At 29.7% G+C, this 22,787-nt stretch overlaps 10 protein-coding genes across 10 annotated transcripts; 4 read left to right on the top strand and 6 right to left on the bottom strand. All coding sequences in view use genetic code 12, as the record gives it.

The window, feature by feature from the left end:
• Window positions 1–52: 52 nt before the first annotated feature.
• Window positions 53–3,801, bottom strand: RJT21DRAFT_120881 (uncharacterized protein). The gene has a single exon (XM_064881881.1). The coding sequence runs from the start codon at window positions 3,445–3,447 to the stop codon at window positions 313–315; it is 3,135 nt and encodes a 1,044-aa protein (XP_064737587.1). The 5' UTR covers window positions 3,448–3,801; the 3' UTR covers window positions 53–312.
• Window positions 3,802–3,927: 126 nt separating this feature from the next.
• On the bottom strand, window positions 3,928–5,742 carry CCT3 (chaperonin-containing T-complex subunit). Its single transcript, XM_064881880.1, has one exon. The coding sequence runs from the start codon at window positions 5,700–5,702 to the stop codon at window positions 4,119–4,121; it is 1,584 nt and encodes a 527-aa protein (XP_064737586.1). The 5' UTR covers window positions 5,703–5,742; the 3' UTR covers window positions 3,928–4,118.
• A 218-nt stretch (window positions 5,743–5,960) lies between these two features.
• On the top strand, window positions 5,961–8,608 carry TIP20 (Tip20p; the record flags this gene model as incomplete). The annotated part of the gene is made up of 2 exons (XM_064879834.1): window positions 5,961–8,492; window positions 8,567–8,608. One exon carries the CDS (start codon window positions 5,961–5,963, stop codon window positions 8,289–8,291), a length of 2,331 nt encoding a protein of 776 aa, XP_064737585.1. The 3' UTR covers window positions 8,292–8,492; window positions 8,567–8,608.
• Window positions 8,472–10,087, top strand: DUN1 (serine/threonine protein kinase; the record flags this gene model as incomplete). The annotated part of the gene is made up of 2 exons (XM_064883021.1): window positions 8,472–8,492; window positions 8,618–10,087. The coding sequence occupies 2 exons, from the start codon at window positions 8,472–8,474 to the stop codon at window positions 10,085–10,087; spliced, it is 1,491 nt and encodes a 496-aa protein (XP_064737584.1).
• Window positions 10,088–10,109: 22 nt separating this feature from the next.
• Window positions 10,110–11,361, bottom strand: RJT21DRAFT_38609 (uncharacterized protein). The gene has a single exon (XM_064884400.1). It carries the CDS (start codon window positions 11,299–11,301, stop codon window positions 10,132–10,134), a length of 1,170 nt encoding a protein of 389 aa, XP_064737583.1. The 5' UTR covers window positions 11,302–11,361; the 3' UTR covers window positions 10,110–10,131.
• Window position 11,362: 1 nt separating this feature from the next.
• GRF10 (Grf10p) lies at window positions 11,363–14,058 on the bottom strand. The gene has a single exon (XM_064884402.1). It carries the CDS (start codon window positions 13,691–13,693, stop codon window positions 11,699–11,701), a length of 1,995 nt encoding a protein of 664 aa, XP_064737582.1. The 5' UTR covers window positions 13,694–14,058; the 3' UTR covers window positions 11,363–11,698.
• A 1,194-nt stretch (window positions 14,059–15,252) lies between these two features.
• On the top strand, window positions 15,253–16,398 carry RJT21DRAFT_120876 (uncharacterized protein). Its single transcript, XM_064881879.1, has one exon. It carries the CDS (start codon window positions 15,616–15,618, stop codon window positions 16,012–16,014), a length of 399 nt encoding a protein of 132 aa, XP_064737581.1. The 5' UTR covers window positions 15,253–15,615; the 3' UTR covers window positions 16,015–16,398.
• Window positions 16,399–19,242, bottom strand: RJT21DRAFT_120875 (uncharacterized protein). Its single transcript, XM_064881878.1, has one exon. The coding sequence runs from the start codon at window positions 19,218–19,220 to the stop codon at window positions 16,485–16,487; it is 2,736 nt and encodes a 911-aa protein (XP_064737580.1). The 5' UTR covers window positions 19,221–19,242; the 3' UTR covers window positions 16,399–16,484.
• A 564-nt stretch (window positions 19,243–19,806) lies between these two features.
• RJT21DRAFT_5106 (uncharacterized protein) lies at window positions 19,807–20,466 on the top strand (the record flags this gene model as incomplete). Its single annotated transcript, XM_064884873.1, has 1 exon — window positions 19,807–20,466. The coding sequence occupies one exon, from the start codon at window positions 19,807–19,809 to the stop codon at window positions 20,464–20,466; it is 660 nt and encodes a 219-aa protein (XP_064737579.1).
• A 33-nt stretch (window positions 20,467–20,499) lies between these two features.
• Window positions 20,500–22,707, bottom strand: RJT21DRAFT_38482 (putative ion transporter). The gene has a single exon (XM_064884399.1). The coding sequence runs from the start codon at window positions 22,212–22,214 to the stop codon at window positions 20,532–20,534; it is 1,683 nt and encodes a 560-aa protein (XP_064737578.1). The 5' UTR covers window positions 22,215–22,707; the 3' UTR covers window positions 20,500–20,531.
• Window positions 22,708–22,787: the final 80 nt, after the last annotated feature.

The raw sequence follows: 22,787 nt of genomic DNA, 5'->3' as shown, positions 1-22,787 counted from the left end.
TTTGTTGTCGGAGTGCGACACAGCAAATGACAATTTTCAAAAATGACAAATCCACAAAAATGACAAATACTAAAATGTATATAAAACTAAATTAAGTATTAATAAAATGAAGCTCTAAAGCTTAGAAGTATAATAGAGTTAAATATGATGCAATTATATATGTATATATGAGTATGATTAGAAAAGCAAGCGAACAAGAAATAATAATAAATGAGACATGATAAATTTTACGACATTCTGGGGAGCCATTGGCTGCAAAATATGATACAAGGAAGAATTTAAATTTAAGATTCTTAATTTAAATTTTATATTTTAATTCTTCACAGTTCCTTCAACACATTCCCATTGGGCAAATACATACCAACTATTACCACTGTCTCCAATGACTAAACCACGGTATAAACCAACCTCTTGACATTTAATATTGGTAGAATAAGTACCATATGGCTTTGAAGGATCAGTTTTATTTAATTTGAAGTATTTACCAGATGGTGATTCTATAACAAGCTTAAAATCTTGATTCATTAATGCTGTACCATTTGATAATCCCATAGATGGATACTGATTAATCTCAAAATTATAAGCATTCTTCACTATAATCTTACTAATTTGTGGTTGTTGAATATATAAATCATTATTTTGACTTTGAACTGTTGGGAATCGTGGAACAAATTTACAATCCTTAGATTCACCTGTATGATATAATGGTATTACAACTGCCAATTGATGAATATTATCAAAATGTTTTTGTAATCCCTTTGGACCAGCAAATATTTGTAAAACTCCAATAGTTTCATTAGGAGGAAGAATAGCTTTAATCTTGGCAATACGTTTATTGTTTGACCAGTAAATTTGTGATAAACATAAATCATTGGTAGTGATTTTCGAAGTCTTGACCAAACTGAATATTTCAATGTCCTCTGGAATATCTAATTCTAATTCAAAGAATTCTAAATCTTGAAGCCTTGTTAAACTATTATTAAAGTTTCTGAATTTCAAATTAGAAGAGTAATATCCCGAATATGATCGAGGTAAATAAAATGCTATATTTGGATCAATTGGAGGAATCACATGTTGTAAATCAATAACCGATGGTATATGAGTTGTAACTAATGTCAATGGTTTTGCCAAGAAATAGAATTCATTATATCCTTGAGGATGGTTACGAATATTGCAAACTGCTCCATTTTTAAAATTGTAAAGATCAATAATTAAAAATTGTTCTTCTACTAAAACTGATAACCAACAATGATTATTAACAAATTGTTCATTATGATAAAATTCATTAGGCTTTTTCCAGAACCCTAAAACAAGTTCTGAAGGGATTCTTAAAGCATCCAAAATCTTTTTGAAAAGATAATTAAGTTGATATATAGTTGCCTCACCCTTTTGTTGAACTTCAGAAAGTTTTGGTTTAGCTTGCAATATTTTTCCAGACTCTTCAACGATTTTAAATTTACATAAATGGATTAAAAGACATCTTACTTGATTAGCCTTAGAAGAATTGAATTTAATACTAATATCAGATATTAACTCATTTAAGTCGTAAGAAGTATTGTAAAGTTCCATAAATGCCTCTATTTTGGATGTAGCAATCTTAGTAGTCGATTCTGAATCATAAGAATCAGTAACTTCATTCATATTGATATCTGAAATGAAGTCTAATGGCTTAACTACCAAAGATGGATCTTCTCTAAGAATTCGTCTAGTTCTGGCTTGTTTATCTTGAGAAGTTAATGAGTTCATTCTGTTTAAATCACTCTTATGGGTGGTCCAATCTATTTCATTTACCTTTTGAAGCTTTTGCTCAATTAGATTTTCTTCCTTTGGACTCTTCTGTAAAAGTTTCTTAAAAATATTAGATTGTTTCTTTTTATCTTGAAACATAGACTCCATTACTGACAGACTTGGAACTGTTTCCTCAGTAGATGGACCATCATCAAGATTAAGATCTTTAATTGCATTACTTTGTTTATAAATTTCGTGTTCAATCTTATGTCTGTAAAATGATCCAGCACTAGTAGCACTAAGCTCTGATAAATTCAAAACATCACTTTGTAAAGATTTCAATGAATTCTTTAAATCTTCCTGTTGCATTTGTGACAATCTATATAATTCTTCGTCACTTAACATTTGAGCATTACTATTTCCTGAAACTCCAAAATCATCAGGATCGAATGGTATTTTATTCCTACCGGATTTTTTAAATTGACCATTTGCCGAATAAATGTCTTGAGAAGCTTCTCTATTTATAATTGGAGTGTTATGCTTTGGAGGTGGAGGTGGTGGAGGTGAACCCTCTAAGTTATCATCATCTTCATCACTAACTAATTTTGAAAGTTTCTTACCAAGATCGTCTCTTGAAGCAAAGTTCTTCTTTGAAGATTGTAAATCTTCACTTAAATAACTATCAATTGAAGGATCATAAGAGTGATCATTACTATGATTCTTTCTAGAAGCAATGGGAGATCTTTGACTTTGAGCTTGGTTTTGCATTTTATTTCTGTGACTGGATCTTTCAAGATCTTTCAACCGTTGTAATTCCATTTCAAGTTGAGCTCTCTTTTGTGCCAAAAGTTCTATTTCATCTTCCACATTAACATTTCTTCTATTATAAGGCGAAGTTGGATCAGGAGAAAAGGATTCAACCGTATAGTTATTAAACAATGGTTGTAACTTATTAGGAGTTTGCTGAGGTAAATCAACATATGAAGAAGATTTTAAGTTTCTGCTTGGCGGACTTGGACTTGGATCTTGAGAAGAATAAAATTGTGAACTTCGTTTAGATCTCAAGCCACTATTTCTATTAGTATCTTGAAATTGAAGCAGTAATCTTTTATCTTGGCTCAGTGATTTTCTGATTTGATAATTTTGTTGTTGTTGTAATTGTTTAAAATGTTCAATTTCTCTTTGTCTATCATAATCATCTTGTTGAGATTGATGATAAGATTGTCTGTATTTTGGATGATTTACCGAAGACATTAAATTATTGGCAGATCTAACTTTCTTAGATTGATAATTTGCTGAATTGGTTAATCTTGGATTTGTTTCAATGGCATCAATGGTATAATTACCAACATCATATTCAAATGAATTATCTGGATCATTATAATTATCATATCTTTTTGGAGAACTTTTAGATGCCAGAAAATAACCCTTACTATTACGATAATTATTATCTAAATCCTTTTGAGGAGTGGTTTGTTTTGGGGTAGATAATGAATTATGAGATGATGAATGAATTAATCTTTCTTCAAGGATCTGAACATAATCCATAGGAAATATTCCTTCAGCATTATTTCTTCTTAATTTCCCACTCCACCAACTTTCATCCACTATTGAGAACACATCAATTACTTCATTTTCAATGAATCCAAGATCTCCATCTTCCTCTCCAGCCCATGACACTTTTGTCTTTACTTTAAAGGGAGGTTGAGGAACTGTCATAATGGACGACTTAAATAATTAAATATTAGAAGGAAATGCAAGTTTATGTAGAGTGATAGTTTCTATGAATAGCCTAAATTGACTAATATAACCATTAAATTATCAAAAAGAATGTAAAACAATTTGGATCTTAGAAGGATATGAAATTAAACAAGATGATTTCGGTTGAATATAGATATTATACTAATTACAACCTAATTAATGAACAACCTGATATATACTTAAGTAGTAAATCGATGAATAACACTCACCAAAATTCCAAATCCAAGTTAAAATTCCAGTACCTTGGATCAATTCTATGCGGCTTAGTGGGTAAAGTCTTCGAGCCATCAAAGTCCCCTATGTTATTCATTGATTTTGTCCTTAAGTACTGGCTATTTCATGTTATACATCTAATATTTGCTCGTTTGGGAAAAACGTAAACATTGCAAATTTTTTGTGCGTTGAAAAATACATCATAGAAAGCGGCCCATGAAAATTACCGGATTAGGTATATTATCAATTATATATAGTGTGTGTGTATCTGTGTTTAATATTTAATGAGATCCCTAACGTACTTAACGTACTGTATCAAAGAGAGAGAGAGAGAGAGAGGGAATATACAGGTATAAAAGATTATATACATCACATATACATTATACATCATTGTGCAATTAATATTATTATTCTTATTATTGTTGTTGACGTACACCACTAACAATATCATCAACTCTTAATAATAAACAGGCACTTTCTATAGCAGTTTTAATTGATTGTTGTTTAATAACTTCAGGTTCCCAAATTCCATATTCATTCATATCAACAACTTTACCTAAATCACCATCTATACCAAAAGTATGTTCACCTTTTGCATGTTTAGCTCTTAATTGTGATAAAATTTTAATTGGGTTACCTCCACAATTTTGAATTAAAGTTCTTGGAATAACTTCAAATGCATCAGCAACAGCTTGATAAGGCCATTGAGCAATTCCTTCAATTGATTTAGCCTTTTCAGATAATTTAACACTGACTGCCATTTCTGTAGCTCCACCACCTGGAGATAATGAAGGTTCAAACATAACATTTCTTGTAACTGCCATAGCATCATGTAAATTTCTTTCAATTTCATTAAGAATATCCTTTGATGGACCTCTTAATAATACAGAACAAGCTTGAGGTTCTTTACATTTAACTAAATATGAGAAATATTCATCACCAATTAATTCAACTTTAAATAATCCACATTTATTACCAATATCTGATTCTTTAAGATCTTCAATTCTATTAACAATGGTAGCTCCAGTAGCACGAGCAATTCTATTATTATCTGATTTTTTAACTCTTCTTAATGCTGATACACCACCTTTTAATAAATAATGTTGAGCTAAATCACTAACCCCCTTTTCAGTAATCACTAAATCTGGTTTAAATTCCAAAAGTTGATCACAAATTAATTTAACTTGTTCTTCTTCAATTTGTAGTATTCTATTCCAATCTTCTTCCTTTGTAATTTCTATATTTGTTTGAGATTCACCCTTTTTATATTCTAATGGACAATCTAATAATATTACTCTTGGATTTTCAATATATCTCTTCATTTTTGGATGAGTAACATCTTTATTTAATAATATACCATCTAAAACTTCACTATCTTCAACTTCTCCACCAGGAATTTTTTCAATTCTAACATATCTTTTAACATCAACTTCTTTATATTCTCCATCTTTTACAATGACAGTTTTAACTGCTTTTAAAGATAATTCACACATTATTTGTGACCATTTATGAACATATTTTGTACCAATTGATGCTTTAATTAATTTAAGCATAGCTTGATCATTTTCAATATCTACAGGTACAGATACTTGATGTATAATTTCTAAAGCATCAGATAATGCTTGTTTTAAAGCTTGAATAATAATAACTGGATGAATATTTTTTTCAATATATGGAAATGTTTGAGCTAAGATTTCTCCAGCAAGAATAATAACGGTAGTTGTACCATCACCAACTTCTTCATCTTGAGTTCTACTTAATTCAATCATAGATTTTGCAGCAGGATGAGATACATCAATTTCTCTTAAAATTGCATGACCATCATTAGTTAATACAATACCTCCCATTGGATCTAATAACATTTTTAACATAGCTTTTGGTCCTAAACATGTTCTAATAATATCAGCCACAGCTTTAGCGGCAGTAATATTGGCAATTTGGGCTTGACGTCCAGTTTGTCTTTGAGTAGACGTATTAAGATATACAACTGGTGCTTGCATTATTCTATAGTGACTAATCTAACTCTGGTGACTTTCTAAGCTACTAACTAAGTTAAACTAAGTCGCCGTTGATTTTGGATTTCTCATGAAATTTTTTTTGTGGGTTCGGTCGCGTTTAGTTACCAACCTGCAAAAATTGGTCCTCAGCACTAATATGCAAAAAAAAAGATTTAGAGTTAACTATGTACGTAGCCATTTACATTTATATATGTAATTGAATTATATTAATAATAGTAGTTAAATTATCATTAACACATAATGGGTGTAGAATTTGTTAATGCTAACTTCACTACTATTGAAGATTTACCCGATATAACTGAGAAAATCACCGAAATTGAAAAGTCAAAGCAATCACTTAAACAGTTGGTAGATGCGAAAATTCATGGACATCAAGAGTCCAATAATGATATTAATATTAATATTGATGAAGAGAAATTGAATAATTCTGTAGATAAGATTCTTTCGGTGATTGGATATGCTGTTGAATCCCAAGATATTAATGATGCTATAGAGAATATAGAAGCATTAATTCAGGAATTTGGCAGTATCCAATCATTTGAAGAATTAAAAGCACAATTAATTGCTAAACAAGCAATTAATAAAAGAATACAATTATTAACTATTGCAAGAGATATTGAATCTCATTTTGTTCATGATTTGGATATTTCAACTTTAGCTAATCTTGCCACTCAATCAAAAGATTTGAAATCAATTGATACTCCTTTAACTTCCATTGTTATATCATCTTTACATACTTCTATTCAAACCATTGTAAATACTAAAAGAGATCAACTTGAACAATCATTACTGGAAATAATTAAAGAAACTAAATGGTTAACTGCTAAACCAAAGGATTCAACTGTTCTGATAACTAAAATTTCAACTTTAGTAAAAGATTTAGTTCATCTTCAAAGTATTCAGAATAAACCAATATATCCTGATACATGGTGGGCATTAAATATATTATTACATCCATTAATAATAAGATTTGAATATCATTTTAATAGAAATACTGAAACAAATAAAATAACCAAACCAGAATGGGCCTTGAATTTTATTGAATCTTTTCTTTCTGAAAACCTAGTTAATTTAAATTTAGTAATTGAAGATATATTTAAACCAATTGGTAGAATTGCTACTTATGAAGTAATTACTACATTATTAATACCTTTAAGAGATAAAATATTGATTACTATTAAATCATTAAATAAAAGTATTGAAACATATAATGATGATCCAACCAGTAGAGAGAAATCAGGGAGATTATTAAGTCATTTAATCTTTGAATTATCATCATTTGATCAAAGACTTAGAAATACTTATAAATATAATCCATATATTGAAAATTTTGATGAAGTTCCTAATAAGAAATGGACTGGATTAACTGGAGATGTATTACTTAGAGGTAATGATGAAAGTTTAGCTGTAACTAATTGGTTAAATTTTGAAAAGGAATTGGCTAATAAGAGATTTACAACAGAAATATTAAATCCTTCAGATGCCTTTAAAATTGATTATGATTATCAAGGGTCATCATACGATCAAGATGAAAATAATCATAATAATAATATTAGTAAATCTGAATTATTAAAACCAACCTATTCTGCATATGGATTAGTTAAATTATTTGATAATTTAAGTGGACATTTTCAAACTCTAAGTATTGTTAAGTATCAATTAAAATATGTTTCATCAATTCAACTTAATTTAATTCAAGTATATTTTGAACAATTATCGAAATTATTTAAGGAATTTTCAACTACTTTTAGTCAAAAGACTGTAATGAATTTTATACCAGGGGGTTTAGCCGATAATAATACTAATAAAACGTCTGATACAGATACTATTCAAAATGGATTAAAGGGTTTAGAAATGTTATCACAAATATATTGTCTGGCAAAATTTATTCTGAATGCATTAGAATATTGGAGTGATCAATTAATTTATATACAATTATGGGATGCATATAAATCTATTACAAATGAATCACAATATAATTCTAGTATATTTGATAGTTCATTACATCAATATGATGAATTTTTAGATAAATTACTTTTAAAATATGAAGATTTCTTTCGTAAAGAAATTAGATCTGCTGTTAAAGAATATGTTAATGAGAATTTATGGGAATCAAATTCTAATCAAACTAATGAACCAACATCTGAACTTAATAGATTAATAACTATATTAACTGAATATTTAAAACAATTAAAGAAAAGTTGGAGTCAATTAGATTATTTTTTACTTGGTGATAGAGTTGTATCTTCATTATCAACTATTTTATTAGAATATGTTATATCTAATAATAATTTTCATAAATCAAGTATTGAACAATTAAATACTGATATTAATTATATTATTCATGAATTACGTCTGCTTTTATATCTTATAAATGATCAATCATTAACTAATATTAATAATATTAAATATCAACGATTAATTCAATCATTACAAGTATTAAACCAAGCAGATCGTAATTCAGTAAAGGAATACCGCGACAAAATTCATCAATTCCGACAATTGTTCGATAATGGTCTTTCGCAATTGACAAATTCAGATATTCATGAACTTTTCTTGCGCATTAATTAATTAATTAATTAATTACTCATGTAATATACACTTTCTTTTATGTACCATAAACTGTACTGTATACCATTTTTATGTACAAGTCGCGCGTACAAAATCAACACTATCAAAACATAAATACCATAACCCATTTCGTAAACATTTAATTATATAACCAATTAATTTATAGACCGTAATAGACCCATGTCTTTGGTTAGGAAAAGGGTATGTAACATACAACTGACTATTTCATATTGATATTGAAGATCATTTACTAACATACTATGGTGAATATATAGATCCATGAGGATAATCCCAATGGAAATGGAAATGGAAATGGAAATAATAAGAAAAGATTCATTACTACTAATGAATATATAGCCAAGTTATATAATGTACTTCCAGGTGGCAAGAATATAAATATTCCAAAGAAACCATTGATATTAATAGGAAGAAGTTCTGCCTGTGAAGTACGAATATTAGGAAGTGATGTATCTTCTAGACATTGTCAAATGACTATAATTCCAAGTAATGCAGCCAATACTCGTGAATATTTACATATGGAAGATTTAAGTACTAATGGAGTTTATGTTAATGAAGAAAAATTAACTAAAGGTGATAAAGTAATACTACGAAGTGGTGATAAACTTCGATTTGCTAAAACTGGAGGCTCATATATTTTTCGTTATTCAAGTGATATCTTAAGTGAAAAATCAACAGAAACTTCATTAAATAAAGTAATTCATAAACGAACATTCTTTGATGATTATATACTTGGAATTCAATTAGGTTCAGGACATTATGCAGTAGTTAAAGAAGCTAAACAACGAAGTACAGGAGAAATTGTTGCTGTAAAGATATTTCATCCTAATAAATCAGGTAATAAAAATAGTACTAATGAACAAGCAAAATTAGAACAAGAAATGAATTTATTATTATCTATTAATCATCCAAATATAGTTAAATTTATATCTCATTATATTGAACCAATTAATGAATATGCAGTAACAACTTATTTAGTATTAGAAAAGATGAATAGTGGAGAATTATTTCAAAGAATTGTTAATAAACTGAAATTAAGACCTAATGAAACAAAGGCATTCTTTAAACAATTATTATCAGGATTAAAATATTTACATGATAATAGTATTATTCATCGAGATATTAAACCAGAAAATATTCTTTTAGATATTACTCCAAGAATAAATCTTGAAGATAAACAAACAGGACCATGGGATGAAGATGAATTAGATATTAAAGTTAAAATAGCTGATTTTGGATTAGCAAAATTTATTGGAGAATTAAAATTTACAAATACTTTATGTGGTACACCAGCATATGTTGCACCTGAAGTACTTAGAAATGATAGAAATTATACAACAAAAGTTGATGTTTGGTCTACTGGTGTATTATTATATGTATGTTTATGTGGATTTCCTCCATTTAGTGATGAATTAGGACCTCCAAGTATGAGAGATCAAATTCTTCAAGGAAAATATGCTTTTTATTCTCCATATTGGGATAATATAGTAGATGATGCTCTTGATTTAATTACTAATCTTTTGGTTACAGATTCTCAAGAAAGATATGATGTAAATCAAACTTTGGAACATGTATGGTTTCAAACTGAAGACATTGAAAATTCTCCTGTAGAAGAACAAGAACAAGAACAACAAGAAAATGATGAGTCAATGACAATTTCAAGAGCTGGTACTAGAAATGAAAGCTTGATATCATTTATATCGAGATCAAATACTCAACCATTAACTTTACGTGATAGATTTTATAGTAATCTTGAAGAACGAACTTCAGTTTTATAGACAGTCATTATTAAAATTATATATATATATACAAGTAAGTAAATTTAAGCAACATTACTAGTAACGTCATTAATTTCATTGGATCTAGATTTGAAAAAGTGCTCGATTTGAACTTCATGGTTATTAATGTAGGCTTTCATCTCGGGATTATTATATTCTGGTGTTTTCTTATATGATTTAAGTTTTTCATTAAAGGCTGTTATCTTTCCTAACCAAGTAAAAGCTTGTAGATTATCTTTCATACGATAATATACATCAAATAATCCTATCATACAAACCACATCCTTAGAAGTTTCAACACCTAATTTAAACCATTCTACTGATTTTGAATAATTCTGGAAAGTATTAAGTTCAAGAAATCCTAAAGCTGAGAAACTTTCAACAAGAGATTTAGTGGCACTAATTTCCCAATGATATCTCGCTATTTCAGGATCAACATTACTATATAATTGTCCAAGATAATAATGAGTCTTTGCTAAATTATCATCAAGAATTCCGAATCTTATAGCATTTTCAAAACAAATTTTAGCTTTACCAAGATTAACTGTTGGTTGTTCATAAGTCATATAATAAGCTCCAAGACTAGAATAAACTTGAGCAGCTTGAATACTATCATTATCTAATTTAAGATACATTTTCCAAACATCTTTAGCTTGAGTAAATTGATTTATCAGAAACAAGAAATTTCCCATTAATTTTATAGCTAAAAGATTAGGAAGCTGAATTAAATCATAAAGAGTTTCACTAGCATATTTTTCATCTTCATCAGATACTGAATCCTTTTCTCGAATACTTTTACATAATACTTCATACATTAATAAAGCAACAGCATCATTATCACCCATTTCTGCTGCTTGTTCAACTAATTCATTTTCTAATCCTAAAAGATTTTTATTAATTGTATTGGTCATAGTTCGAACATTAGTTAAAACCAGTTTTAATACCATAAGATCTTGACCATTAACTTTTGAAGGATATACTATTTCATCAGGATTATCAAGATTTTCATACACTGCTTGAAGGATAGGTATAGTTTTAGAATAAGTAAATCGTGAATCATTATCGAACAATAGTTTGTTCATAACTTTCTTCTTAGGAAGTATGGATAATAATGGTGGTTTGGTGGTGGTGGTGGTAGTGGTGGTGGATGCGACTCCTGAGTTGAACCGAAGTCCCCACCTTCGTACAGGAGCCTTTCTCCATAAGTTCAACATTGACTTGTATGGTTAAACCTAATGCTACTGCTATTGCTTGTACACTATAACCAGCAGTATTTTACTAGTTAACTAAATTTTTTTTCAGACTGCGAACTTAACTATTTATTAATACAATATGAATTTACATATACATATACTGTATGTGAAATAAAGATTGAAGGAATTAGAGATACAATAACATTAAAAAATAAAGAAAGACGAAGGAAGGAAGGAAAGAAAGAAAAACGGGACGACAAAAGAAATAAATGTAGTAAAGACAAAATTATGGAAGAAGTATAAGGAATGAAGGAAGGAAGGAAGGAATGAAGTAATGAAGGAAAGGGAGTATAACATGAAGAAAGAAATTAATTAATGTTTACCTGGGTCTATATGCTTGAAATCAAATCACGTTATCTCATGAAAATTGACTACCGTAATCAATAAAATGATCAATATTATTACTAGCATTACCATCATTTCCATCGGTATTAGTGGCTCCTGATGTACTAGTATTTGCAACACCAACATTGGCTCCATCAAACCCTAAACCAGGGGTATTATTAGAACTTGAAGGAGTATTGAAATCATTATGTAATCCTATAAAGTCAAATTCATGACTTGATGGTTGATGAAGATGTTGGGCATGGACTTGTGGCTGTATAAAAGTATTACCATTACTATTACCATTATTATTATTAGTACTAGTACTAGTAGTATTGTTATTAAGAGATCCATTAGATAATGTCTCTAATAATGTATCATTATGAGGATATTGATTATGGGTATAAGAATGCACAGTTGATGGTGGACCAGTTTGAGTTATATTATTCATTGATGGACTATTATTATTTGAATAACTAATTGGATTACTCGAATTATTATTAATATTTGAATTACCACCTCCATTATTTGATCCAGGAGTATTGGTTATTTCATTATTAATAAAAAAATCAGGAGTATTTCCCGCTTGGAAAATATCAAAATTATCTCCATGACCATCATGATAAGTTGAATGTTGAGATGGATGAGATTGATGTTGAGAATATTGTTGAGGGACATTTGAAGTAGGATATAAACGATTATTATTATTTGAACCAATAGAATGAGGAGTAGATGTTACCAGATGAACATTATTATTAGCAATATTATTATTACTATTATTATTATTAATATTCGAATTAGAATTACTATTAGAATTCACATTAACATGAGAATGACTAGTGATTGAATTTGGAGAATTATCAAGATCAAATCCTGTACCAACTGGTGAAAATTGTTGTTGAGAAGGATGTTGATGAAAATGAGGTGGTAATGCTTGATTTGGATGCGAATTATTTGGAGCAATATGACCTTGAGAAAGGTGTTGAGATGCTATAAAATCTGGTCTAGAAATTGTATTTGGATCATCCCAAAGTAATGGATTATCAAGTAAAGGTTGTTGATTTTGTTGTTGTTGATGATGCATCATTTGATTATTTTCTAAAATAAAAGCATTTAAATATTGTAAAGAACTTTTAACTCCAACAAGAACATGAGGAATAGATGTTCCACCTTCATTCATATGAGCTTGACTAACTTGTTGGCCTTCACTGAAATCATCACAGATTGACCATTGATTTGCATTTGAATTTGAATTAACATTATTATTTATACCATTATAAAAATAAACAGAAAATTTAGGTTGATGACTTAAACTAACTCTAAGTTCATTATTTTCTTTATTAATATTATTATCAAGTAATGAACATGTAAGAATAGAATTTATTGGATAAAAGATTCTAAATAAAATCTTTGTATTATTTGAAATAGCCAGAAAGAAATAATTAATTTCAAAATTCTTTTTTGATAATATGACTAAAAGATCAACATTTTGCATAACAGAATTAAGGGTAAAAGGTGATAAATTAACAAGACTATTTCTTAATAAATTTTCTTGATGATAACCAGATTTAATTCTTTGCCATGATCCAACAGAAAGTGAAGAACAATTTATAAAACAATATTTTTCATTAATTTCAATAGGAATATATTGTTGTTGAAGTTGTTGATGACTAAGATTACTTGGAGGATTAATTCCATTATTATTATTGGAATTTCCAGGATGATTATAATGATTTGGACTAACTAAATTTGAAAAACTATTTGATCTTGATGAATGTATTGATGAATTTGTTGTATTTGTTGTATTAGTATTAATTTTACTTAATTTTTCAAACTTCTTTAATTTAGCTCTTCTATTTTGAAACCAAATACGTATAGCCTTTTCAGTCATTCCAGTCTTTTCACTTATTTCACGTCTTTGTTCATTTGAAGGATTTTGATTACGTTCAAATTCTTGAAGTAAAAAATCTAATGCTTCACCTGAAGCTCTTGTCCTCTTTGAAGAGGTACTATTTTCGTCAGATGACATTATGAATGAATTAACAATATCAATATAAATAATATCGATATCGATATGACTATTGAAATCCTCTCCTTAAAACTTATATATAATAAAAAATGACTGACTATTATGAAACGGCAATAAATTTATATGTGATTTAATTTATATACGGCCGATAATAAAAAAAGAATTGGATGAATATAAATCAATATAAGATCCAAACTATGGCAACGAAATTAAACTATGTTGAAGCCCAAGGATATTAGATAACAAAGATCTCTAGTTAAATTATCCAATACTATTATTATAAAGGTGTATGGCGAGAATGAGATCTGACTTGGGTTCGTTTTCGTATTCCACCAAAGTCAGTCAGTCAGTTCTTCTCTCTTTTGTCTCAATTTCTTCCTGTGTCCAGGATAAAAAAAGTCAAAGAAAAAATATATAAAAAAAAGAAAAACTTAAACTTTTTTTTTTTTGAACAAAGTACACGTCTTTACTATTGCAAATGTTTGGTAACGTAGCCACACCACACAATCTGGAAATGTATGAGGAAGTATGGAATATGGAGAAAGTAATATTATTGATATTATTGTAGTTAATATTAATATTTATTTATTTAATATTTGTTAACTTTAACTTTATCAATTATGATAATGAACAATCTAATTAGAATTGAATGACTTATATCTTTTCGGATCTAATCTGATCGGTAACTATTACTGGTTGTTTTGTCTTTCCCTGCTCGGTTTGCGTAAACTAACACAAAAAATATCTATGATGTAGCAAGATTGAATGACTCAGGTTAATTAATGATCCAATCCAATTGATCAATTGAGTAGATAAAGAGTGATTAAGTAGATGAGATGAATCACGAGCAATTGGTGAAGATTTAAAAGAAGGAATAAGAAAGTTATCAGAAATAAAATATGGGTGGTTGTAAAAGGTTTTTATAAAATTTTCACTCCAATGAAGATGACTGGCAAAAAAATAAAATAATGCTAACAAAACAAAAGATGATTCAAAAAAAAAAATAATAAAAACACACTGTAGCGACGACAGCACAAGTACAGCGAAAAACCTGAGCAAGAAAAAAAAGCGGGCTCGTTTTGTGTCATCTAAATTGCTTTTTTCCTTTGTAGTCCTCTAGATAAGAAAACCTCTACGAGAAAGCGCTGCGGAATACGCTAAAGTTTTAAACCGTCTCAGGATTGATGCATGCAGGATCAGCACTAGTCATTTAAGTTACAAAGATTTTGAATTTTATTTACTATAGCTAATCGCAAATAATCATTATATTGAACGATATATTATATAATACGGGGTTTGACATCTATATAAATTCTTTTCAGGCTGAATCATACCTTAACAACAGATTGAATCACTTGACTTTTAGTCATTCTGGCACCTGTTGTGGGATTGAGTAAATCTCCTGTTTTTTTTTTCACATCTTCGGTGTGCAATTTTTTCACCGGTGGAAAATTGTTTCCCACCCCACGATTCAACTTGACATACAATTTCAATTGTTGTTATTCCGCTGAACCTAATGCATGCTGTATCCCTTTTTTAAAGGTACTTGCATACTATATGTGCTTTTATTACTGAATTCGTTAAGCTTCATTCTACATAAAATTCGCTCTCTACTATTGTTCTGTTAGTCAATAAGCTGATTGTTATGTATCATAAGCTTAAATTAATACATGGTTTGCGCTTTAATACAATAAAACCTATCCTCTTTTAGCATTAGCAAGGGAATAATAATGCCGCTGATATTGATAATACATTCTCTACATACGTATCCATGCCTCTTTGTTTTATTTACTTTACTCTACATTCCTCCTATCTCTACTGTAATCTCTTTTAAGCTAATGGTTATCTCCACAGAAAAGTGTTCATGACCCAAACTCCTTTGTCGGAGTTCGATACACCACGTCCACACTTATCTATTCATCATGCATGGATTTAAAGGAGCTATGAAAACGTTTGTCCCCTATCTTGTTATTGTTATCGCTTTTGCATTTTTTTTGGAGCCTACCCCGGTATCTCACAACCATAACAATTGCAAAAAAAATGTGGTAGTGAAAAATTTTCACATCTCGTATTCCTTTCAAATCACCACTTTTACTTTCAAACCCTCCAATCCGAATCTTCCATTTCTTATCTCTACCTTTCGTATCTGTAACAATGTGCTCATGCACTTGACATTCAACCTCCTTTTATTTTGTTTCCTTTTTTACTACTTGATTATGTACATATCTTACTTTACTTCATCACCTTTTCCCCCGCCAATTTGGTTACTCCGCTATTCTTACTGTAAAAAGTTTTTTTTGTGCGAGATTTCGCTCCATTAGCGTCTATTGTTCCAGGAAAAATTTTTCACACAAAATGCGCTCTGACAACCTTTTACGAGTAATTTATTTTCCTCTCGGCTTGCATTGTTAAGAGACAACGCCGGTTTTGTCTTCCCCCCACTTAAAACTATTATTTAATATGTATGTGTGTTTGTACCTCCGTCAACGGCGTAAAGAACACTTCTATTACACTAGTCTTTATTGATGGTTTTTCTAGAACACCACATAACCTTATTTTTTTTTCATCAAGGAACAATTAAATCAATACTCATTAATCGTTGTAATGGAAACATTAACCGAATTACTGTTTCCAATTGAACCTATTCTAGAAATCTACGTGGTATAATCGGATAAATATAATTAACCCCATTATTTTTTAAAATTACTGTGTTGATTAGAGCTTTATCTTTGAAAATTTTTATCTATCTATAATTATGATTGGTTGTATATACTTGTGTAAAAGACTATTACTAAAGAAGAAATTCTTCAATATCAAGATCTTCAAATACTTCAAACACTGGTCTTAATTCTCGCCAACTCTTATATTGAGATCCATAAATATCCCAATGCTTAATCTCAGTTTTTAATTCTTGAAGTAATTTAATATTACCAATATTATTAATTTTAATTAGTTCATGGATTAATTTTCGCAAATTCCATGACATCTCATATAAATTCATGGATGTATTGGATGTTATGCTTCCATTATTAGTACTATTATTCGATGAAGTACTTAAACTTGTACTCATATTACTTGCCAATGGTAATGGTAATGGAGCTGGTGATTGTGATTTACTATTTGGTGGAGATTGTGATTTATAAGATACAGGAACACTTCTATTTTCATCATTTACAATCTCTAAATCTTGACTAATCATTAAACTTGTTGTTTCTAAACTATGTTGAATTGCATTCTTATAAATTTCATCATTACTGTAAATCTTACAATGACCTCCATTACTAATTGTCCCCATACATTTTTCACTCAATTGATATAAAAATTTATAATCTTGCTTTGAACCCATATTTTTCATAATCACTAATACTTGAAGAAATTTTGTAATAAATGTCGGAGTATCATTATTACTTCCAAGTATAAATAAATTTCGAAATATATTAGGATGATTAAATTTAATTCCTAATGAAGAATATAATGGAATGAATTGATCATTTGTTGAACCACTTAATGTAATTTTAACATTTTTTTGAACTAAATTTTGTAAAGAATGACCTAATTCAATTGATACTTTACTATTAGGTTTATCAAAATCAAATAATTCTCGAATTATATCATTTTCAAATGGGGTATATGCTCTAATTACTAATTTAGAATCAAGTCCTTGATATGGTCCCATAATTACTCCACTCATACTTAATAAACCAATCTTTTTGGTTGATAAATTTAAATGAGGATATTTATCAAGTAAATTACTTAATAAATTAATGGCAACTGGTGTTCCCTGTCCATGACTTACAAAAAATATAAAATCACTAGATTCAATTAATGAAATCCAATTCTCAATCAATATCATTAATTTTTCAACTCGACTCTCAATCTTACCTTCACCTTCTAATGCAATGGTATGTATTTCAACATTCCCTTCATCTCCATCTTGTAACCATTGCCGTATACATCTTGAAGCTTCATTTACATATTTGACGGAATTCCCAGTGGATTGTCCAATTAATGTTCGAACCATCTTAATTGGTAAAAATCCATGTATTCCAACAACAACAACTTGCTTAATTTGATTTCGTTTCTTAATTACATCTGGAGATTTCTTCTTATAGATGTGCTTTTCTGATGATTTCCAGAACAAATCTTGGATAAATAATCGAGCCTTAGTTCTAAATGTTATGGTTCGTAAATTGGTATCAATAGAAGGTAATACTTGATTGGGTGGTGTAATAGTATGATTGTTAGCTTTAGTTTGCATTTTTGAATTAATCAGTTGTTGAAGTTGTTGTTGCTTCTCTTTAACGGTAGCAGATATACCAGAAGTTTGTGGACCATTGGCAGTGGTTGAGTTGATATCATTAGTATTACTAGAACTATTATCTATTGCGAGTGTAACAGTTGATGGTTGTTGGGGTGGTGTTGGATTTCTGGTGGTTAATGTTCTTTCCTGTACTTCATTTGGTAATAAAGGACTCTTTTTAGATCTATATCTAACAGGTTCACGTTCTGTCATAGTATCACTTACAGCAAGTTCTAGTTCGCGTACTCCCTTTCCTTCTTGAACATTAAGATCCATGTTTATACATTTTATAGCATAATGAGATGATTCTTTTGAATTCTCAATAGCACTCTTGGCAGATTTGTAAAGTTCAGAATTATGAATTTCTTCATCATCATCTTCATCTACGGGCTTTGACCAAAATGTCGGTATAGTAAACCAATCAAACCAGCCACTGGTAGTAGTAGGAGTACTTATAGAAGAATTTGCATTTAATAATGGAGTTGTTTCATTAGGAGTAGGTACTGATTCTATTATAGGTTTATGATTCACATCATCACTATTATTAGATTGATTATTTACACGAGATTCAGGTGGTATTGAAGGACTATTCTTCTTTTGATTATGAACAATGGATCCTGCGGGTGATGATGAATTAATAGTTGGAGCTTTGGAAAGTGATAATTGTCTCAGTGGAGCCGATGTAGTAGGAGATGATGTTGAAAACTTTCGAGTAACTAAACTATCACCTACTGTTTCTGATGGATTTATATGATTACTACCACCATTATCTTCATTCAATGTACTTCGATTATATACATAAGACACAACAGAACTTACTCTTCTATATTGTAAAGACCAATCTACCCAAGGCTGTTCTGGTGATTCTGTAGTAGTCTCTGTATCGAGTCTAGATTCAGAATTAGGTTCTGGAAATTGATTTTGAGGAGGTATTTCCGGTGAATCTTGAATGGCTGAATCATTATGATCATTACCATCATCATGTGATTCATCTACAATTCTTGAATCTTGTTGTTCTGTCGTGGAATTATTATTCCAATAAAGCCAAGCTGGTGGACTGGGGGTAGTAAATGATGAGAATGATAATGCTGATGTCCATCTATAACTATAACTTTCTTGAATTATTTGATAATTAGTTTCAGAAACTTGGGCTTGCTTTTCTACCGGTTCATCACTCGGTACCGAAGGATTTAAACTAATTTTTGAATTCTCCTTTGAACCTTCCATTATTGTTTCTAATTGAGATTGTTCATTGCTTTGTGATGCTAATGCTAATGTTGTATCATCTTCATTATTATTAGTAGTAGTAGTAGTATTATTAGATTGACCATTATTATTTGCAATGGATTTAGGTAGTAGAGCTTGTGGAATTATAGACATCTCCAAGCACTATAAATGCAAAGATTAAGTTATTATATAGTATTGATAATTAATGTATGACTTTCTAGCATACGCCACTAGGAAGAAAAATAGTTGGGTAATAGAATTATAATTAGTTATAATTACAATTCAAAGTAAAAATTAAAATTTTCAGTAATTCCTCAAATGTACCTCTTTTTAATAACTGTTCTACTTTGTCAACTGGTGCAAATTTGAACTTGTTAGGGTATTCAATTACGAAGTGGCTCGTATTTAGTTAAGGCAACTTTCGCTTTTGGGTATGTTTTTTATTTTTGCGCTTTGTGCACGGTTTTGATAAGGTCATAAAAAAAGATTATGACTTGTTAACTATGGGGTTAAAGGTCATCACTAATGTAAACAATTAAGAAAATATAGCATTTTATAGTATTATAGAAGTATAACTACATGTGAAATGGTGACGTGGTTGGAGGAAGTACTGAGAGCACTAGATGAAAGGGATGAGTTTGAAAAGGCAGATTCTAAATATCATAGTGCATTTATGCAATTAAATGAACAGTTACAGTTGGAACGATCATTTAGAAATCAGCAATTACAAGAAAATAATAATCGTAGTAAAGATAATAATAATGAAAATCTGAAAATATCCGGAACAGATGGGAATGGTTTTAATTCTGGTAATGAAACTAATGATAAATATAATTCCCTTGAAGCTCAAACTATTTTAAAGGAAGATATACGATTAAGACAAGAAAATCAAGAATTAATAGATAGTCTTAATCGAGTTACAGTAAAATCAGAACGACTTGAAACTCTATTAAAGGATTATAATTCTGAAATAAAGAAATATGAAAGAAAGATTAATCGTCTAAAAAGAGATATAGAAGCTTTAAATTTACAAATGGAAGAAAAGAATAAATTAATTCTTATGTCTAATGAAGAAGTATTATCAAAGAATCTTGAACTTAATATGAATAAACAAACCATTTTTGCTCTACGGAAAGATATTTTATCTTTAAAACGTGATATTGCCGATCAGGAATCGAATAATTACTTTATTAAAAAGAAACTTGATTTAGTCAATGAACAACTATCAAATAGATCTCAGACGTAGCTAAATAGTTATGCAAAAAAGTTTTTGCTAGAATCATTATCATTTAATATACACAGTATAATTCTTCATTTTTTAGTGAAGAATGAAATCGTTCCATAATTTGGATCACTATACTTTTCGTACTTTGATTTAGTCCATTTTCTACATGCTTTACCATACCTTATCATAAGTATATAACTTGCGTTTATAATGAGACAAAGCATGAAAATGAGCCAAGTAAGAACTTTTAATCCATTATGATCTAACCAAGGTTGGAAACCAAAAGTGAAAGCAAATCCAATACAATTTCTTATGACAAGCATAAGTACAAGTGCTTCACTGGCTAACATTCCATAACTGTCAACAGCATATGATAAACAAATGGCACCAGAAGAACTCATTGCAACACCTAATAACCCTTGACCAATAATTGCAGGCACTGCCCAATGAGCTTTGTAGTGAGCCCCTAATCCATAAGCAAGCAAACCAGCTGCATTTACTATGGTTGGAACGTGCATAGCTTGTAATCTAAATTCGGGTTCTAATATCCCTTCATTCTTTCTAGCTAATCTTACTGTTAACCAATCTACAAATGGTCCACCGTAAAACATACCAATGATATTTCCAACAAAGCATGATATATTAGTTAAACCAACAGCATTGGCTCCAAAATTATAAGGAGGACTTGAGAATATTTGGGATTGAGAAGTTGAAATTAATGATAAATACATCATTTGAGCTCCATAAATAATTCCACCCCAAACGACAGCTGGAAAAGTTATCAAATAGAAAGGCCTAATGAAAATAGTAAACCATGGTCTTTTATCGTTATACTCTAATTCCATTAATCTCATTCTTTGCCAATATGTTCTCTTGGGTATAGAGTAATCAACTGAAGAAACTTCACTTGCATCAAACAGGATCTTACTAGAGATTTCATTGGTATCAATTTCTGTTGTTACATTCTTACCACTTTGAGTAGTTGAATCATTATCTTTGGATCTTATTTGTTGGAGAATATTCTGTTCAAGAATTTCTTCATTATAATTTCTATCGAAAGTTGTATCTTCCATTCCAAGTATTAAAATAACAAATAAGATTCCAAAAAATATAACTTGGAAGTAATAACACCATCTCCAACCCATTGAATCAGTTATATAACCACAAGCTACTGGTCCAAGAAAACTTCCAGCATATAATGCTAAAATAAGGCAGGAAATAGCAGTGGCTCTTTCATGTTGGAAAAATACATCAGTGGAAGATATTTCTACTAAGGAATCAACTGGAGCAGCAGCAAATCCCCCAAATATATTAGATACATCCAAATAAACAACGTTCAGTGCTTGACTTCCAAGAACACTTACCACTAAAATAATAACTGTACAAATTAAATATACAAACCTTCTACCAAGTTTAAGAGCTGTTGGTTGTAAGAACAAACACCCTACTCCAAGAAAAAGAAAGCATTCTGCAGCAGTAATGTTTAATCTGTAAAAGCTGACGTCAAATTCTTCACTCCAAATTTCCCAAAGTGGACCCCAGAAATTAACTGCTACAGCTAATAGAAAAGCCCAAACCCAAAGCAAACTAAATTGTTGTATCTTTTTCTTTTGTGACCATCTTAATGGATCATTGGGGTTTGAGGATGGTTGAGGTAAAAGAATGATACTTTTATCACCTTTATTTTTTTTAACATCTAAATTACCCTCCAAATCAACTAAATGAATTGTTCCGGGAACATTATCGAATTCTACTTCATTAATACTCATTATGAGTTAATATTTCTATAGATAACTAACTAAAAAATGAAGAAATCATTATTAGAGAAAGATTAGTGTATTTATATTTGATTAATCTACTTACTAATTATCTCATCAAAGTTATCGGATATTAATTAATCGAAGATCCATCTATAGCATTCAATCATTGTGAGTATTAGCGGCAAAAGGTTATGATAATGCGAAATTTTATTTTGTAGTTCTTGCCGCACCTTGTTTCCCAATTAGGAAATTCCCCATAATCTATAAGATTTCGAATCAATCATTCGCTTTTTCGCTGAAAGGGTTTAGGAGTTGTACATCGTTCGAATAGCAATATTGGGGCTGTTAAATAACGAAAAAAAAGCTATTTTTCAGAACATTATGATGTTAATACAGTCCATATAGGTTTTGATCTTGCGATGGAAATGATTTCCTTATCGATCCAATAGATCTAAATTTCCTGTTTTGGTCCTCTTGGCGGTTAACACTATTTTAAGGTTTGTAAGTATGTCCCACCAACATCCCCTCTCGCAATACAAATCGTTTGCACTTGTATAAATAAGTATAAATGGGGCAATAATA

The sequence above is a fragment of the Scheffersomyces amazonensis genome (genome assembly GCF_036850825.1).
Source record: "Scheffersomyces amazonensis strain UFMG-HMD-26.3 chromosome Unknown RJT21scaffold_4, whole genome shotgun sequence".
NCBI classification, from domain to species: Eukaryota; Fungi; Ascomycota; class Pichiomycetes; order Serinales; family Debaryomycetaceae; genus Scheffersomyces; species Scheffersomyces amazonensis.
This window is presented reverse-complemented; position numbering and strand designations above follow the sequence as displayed.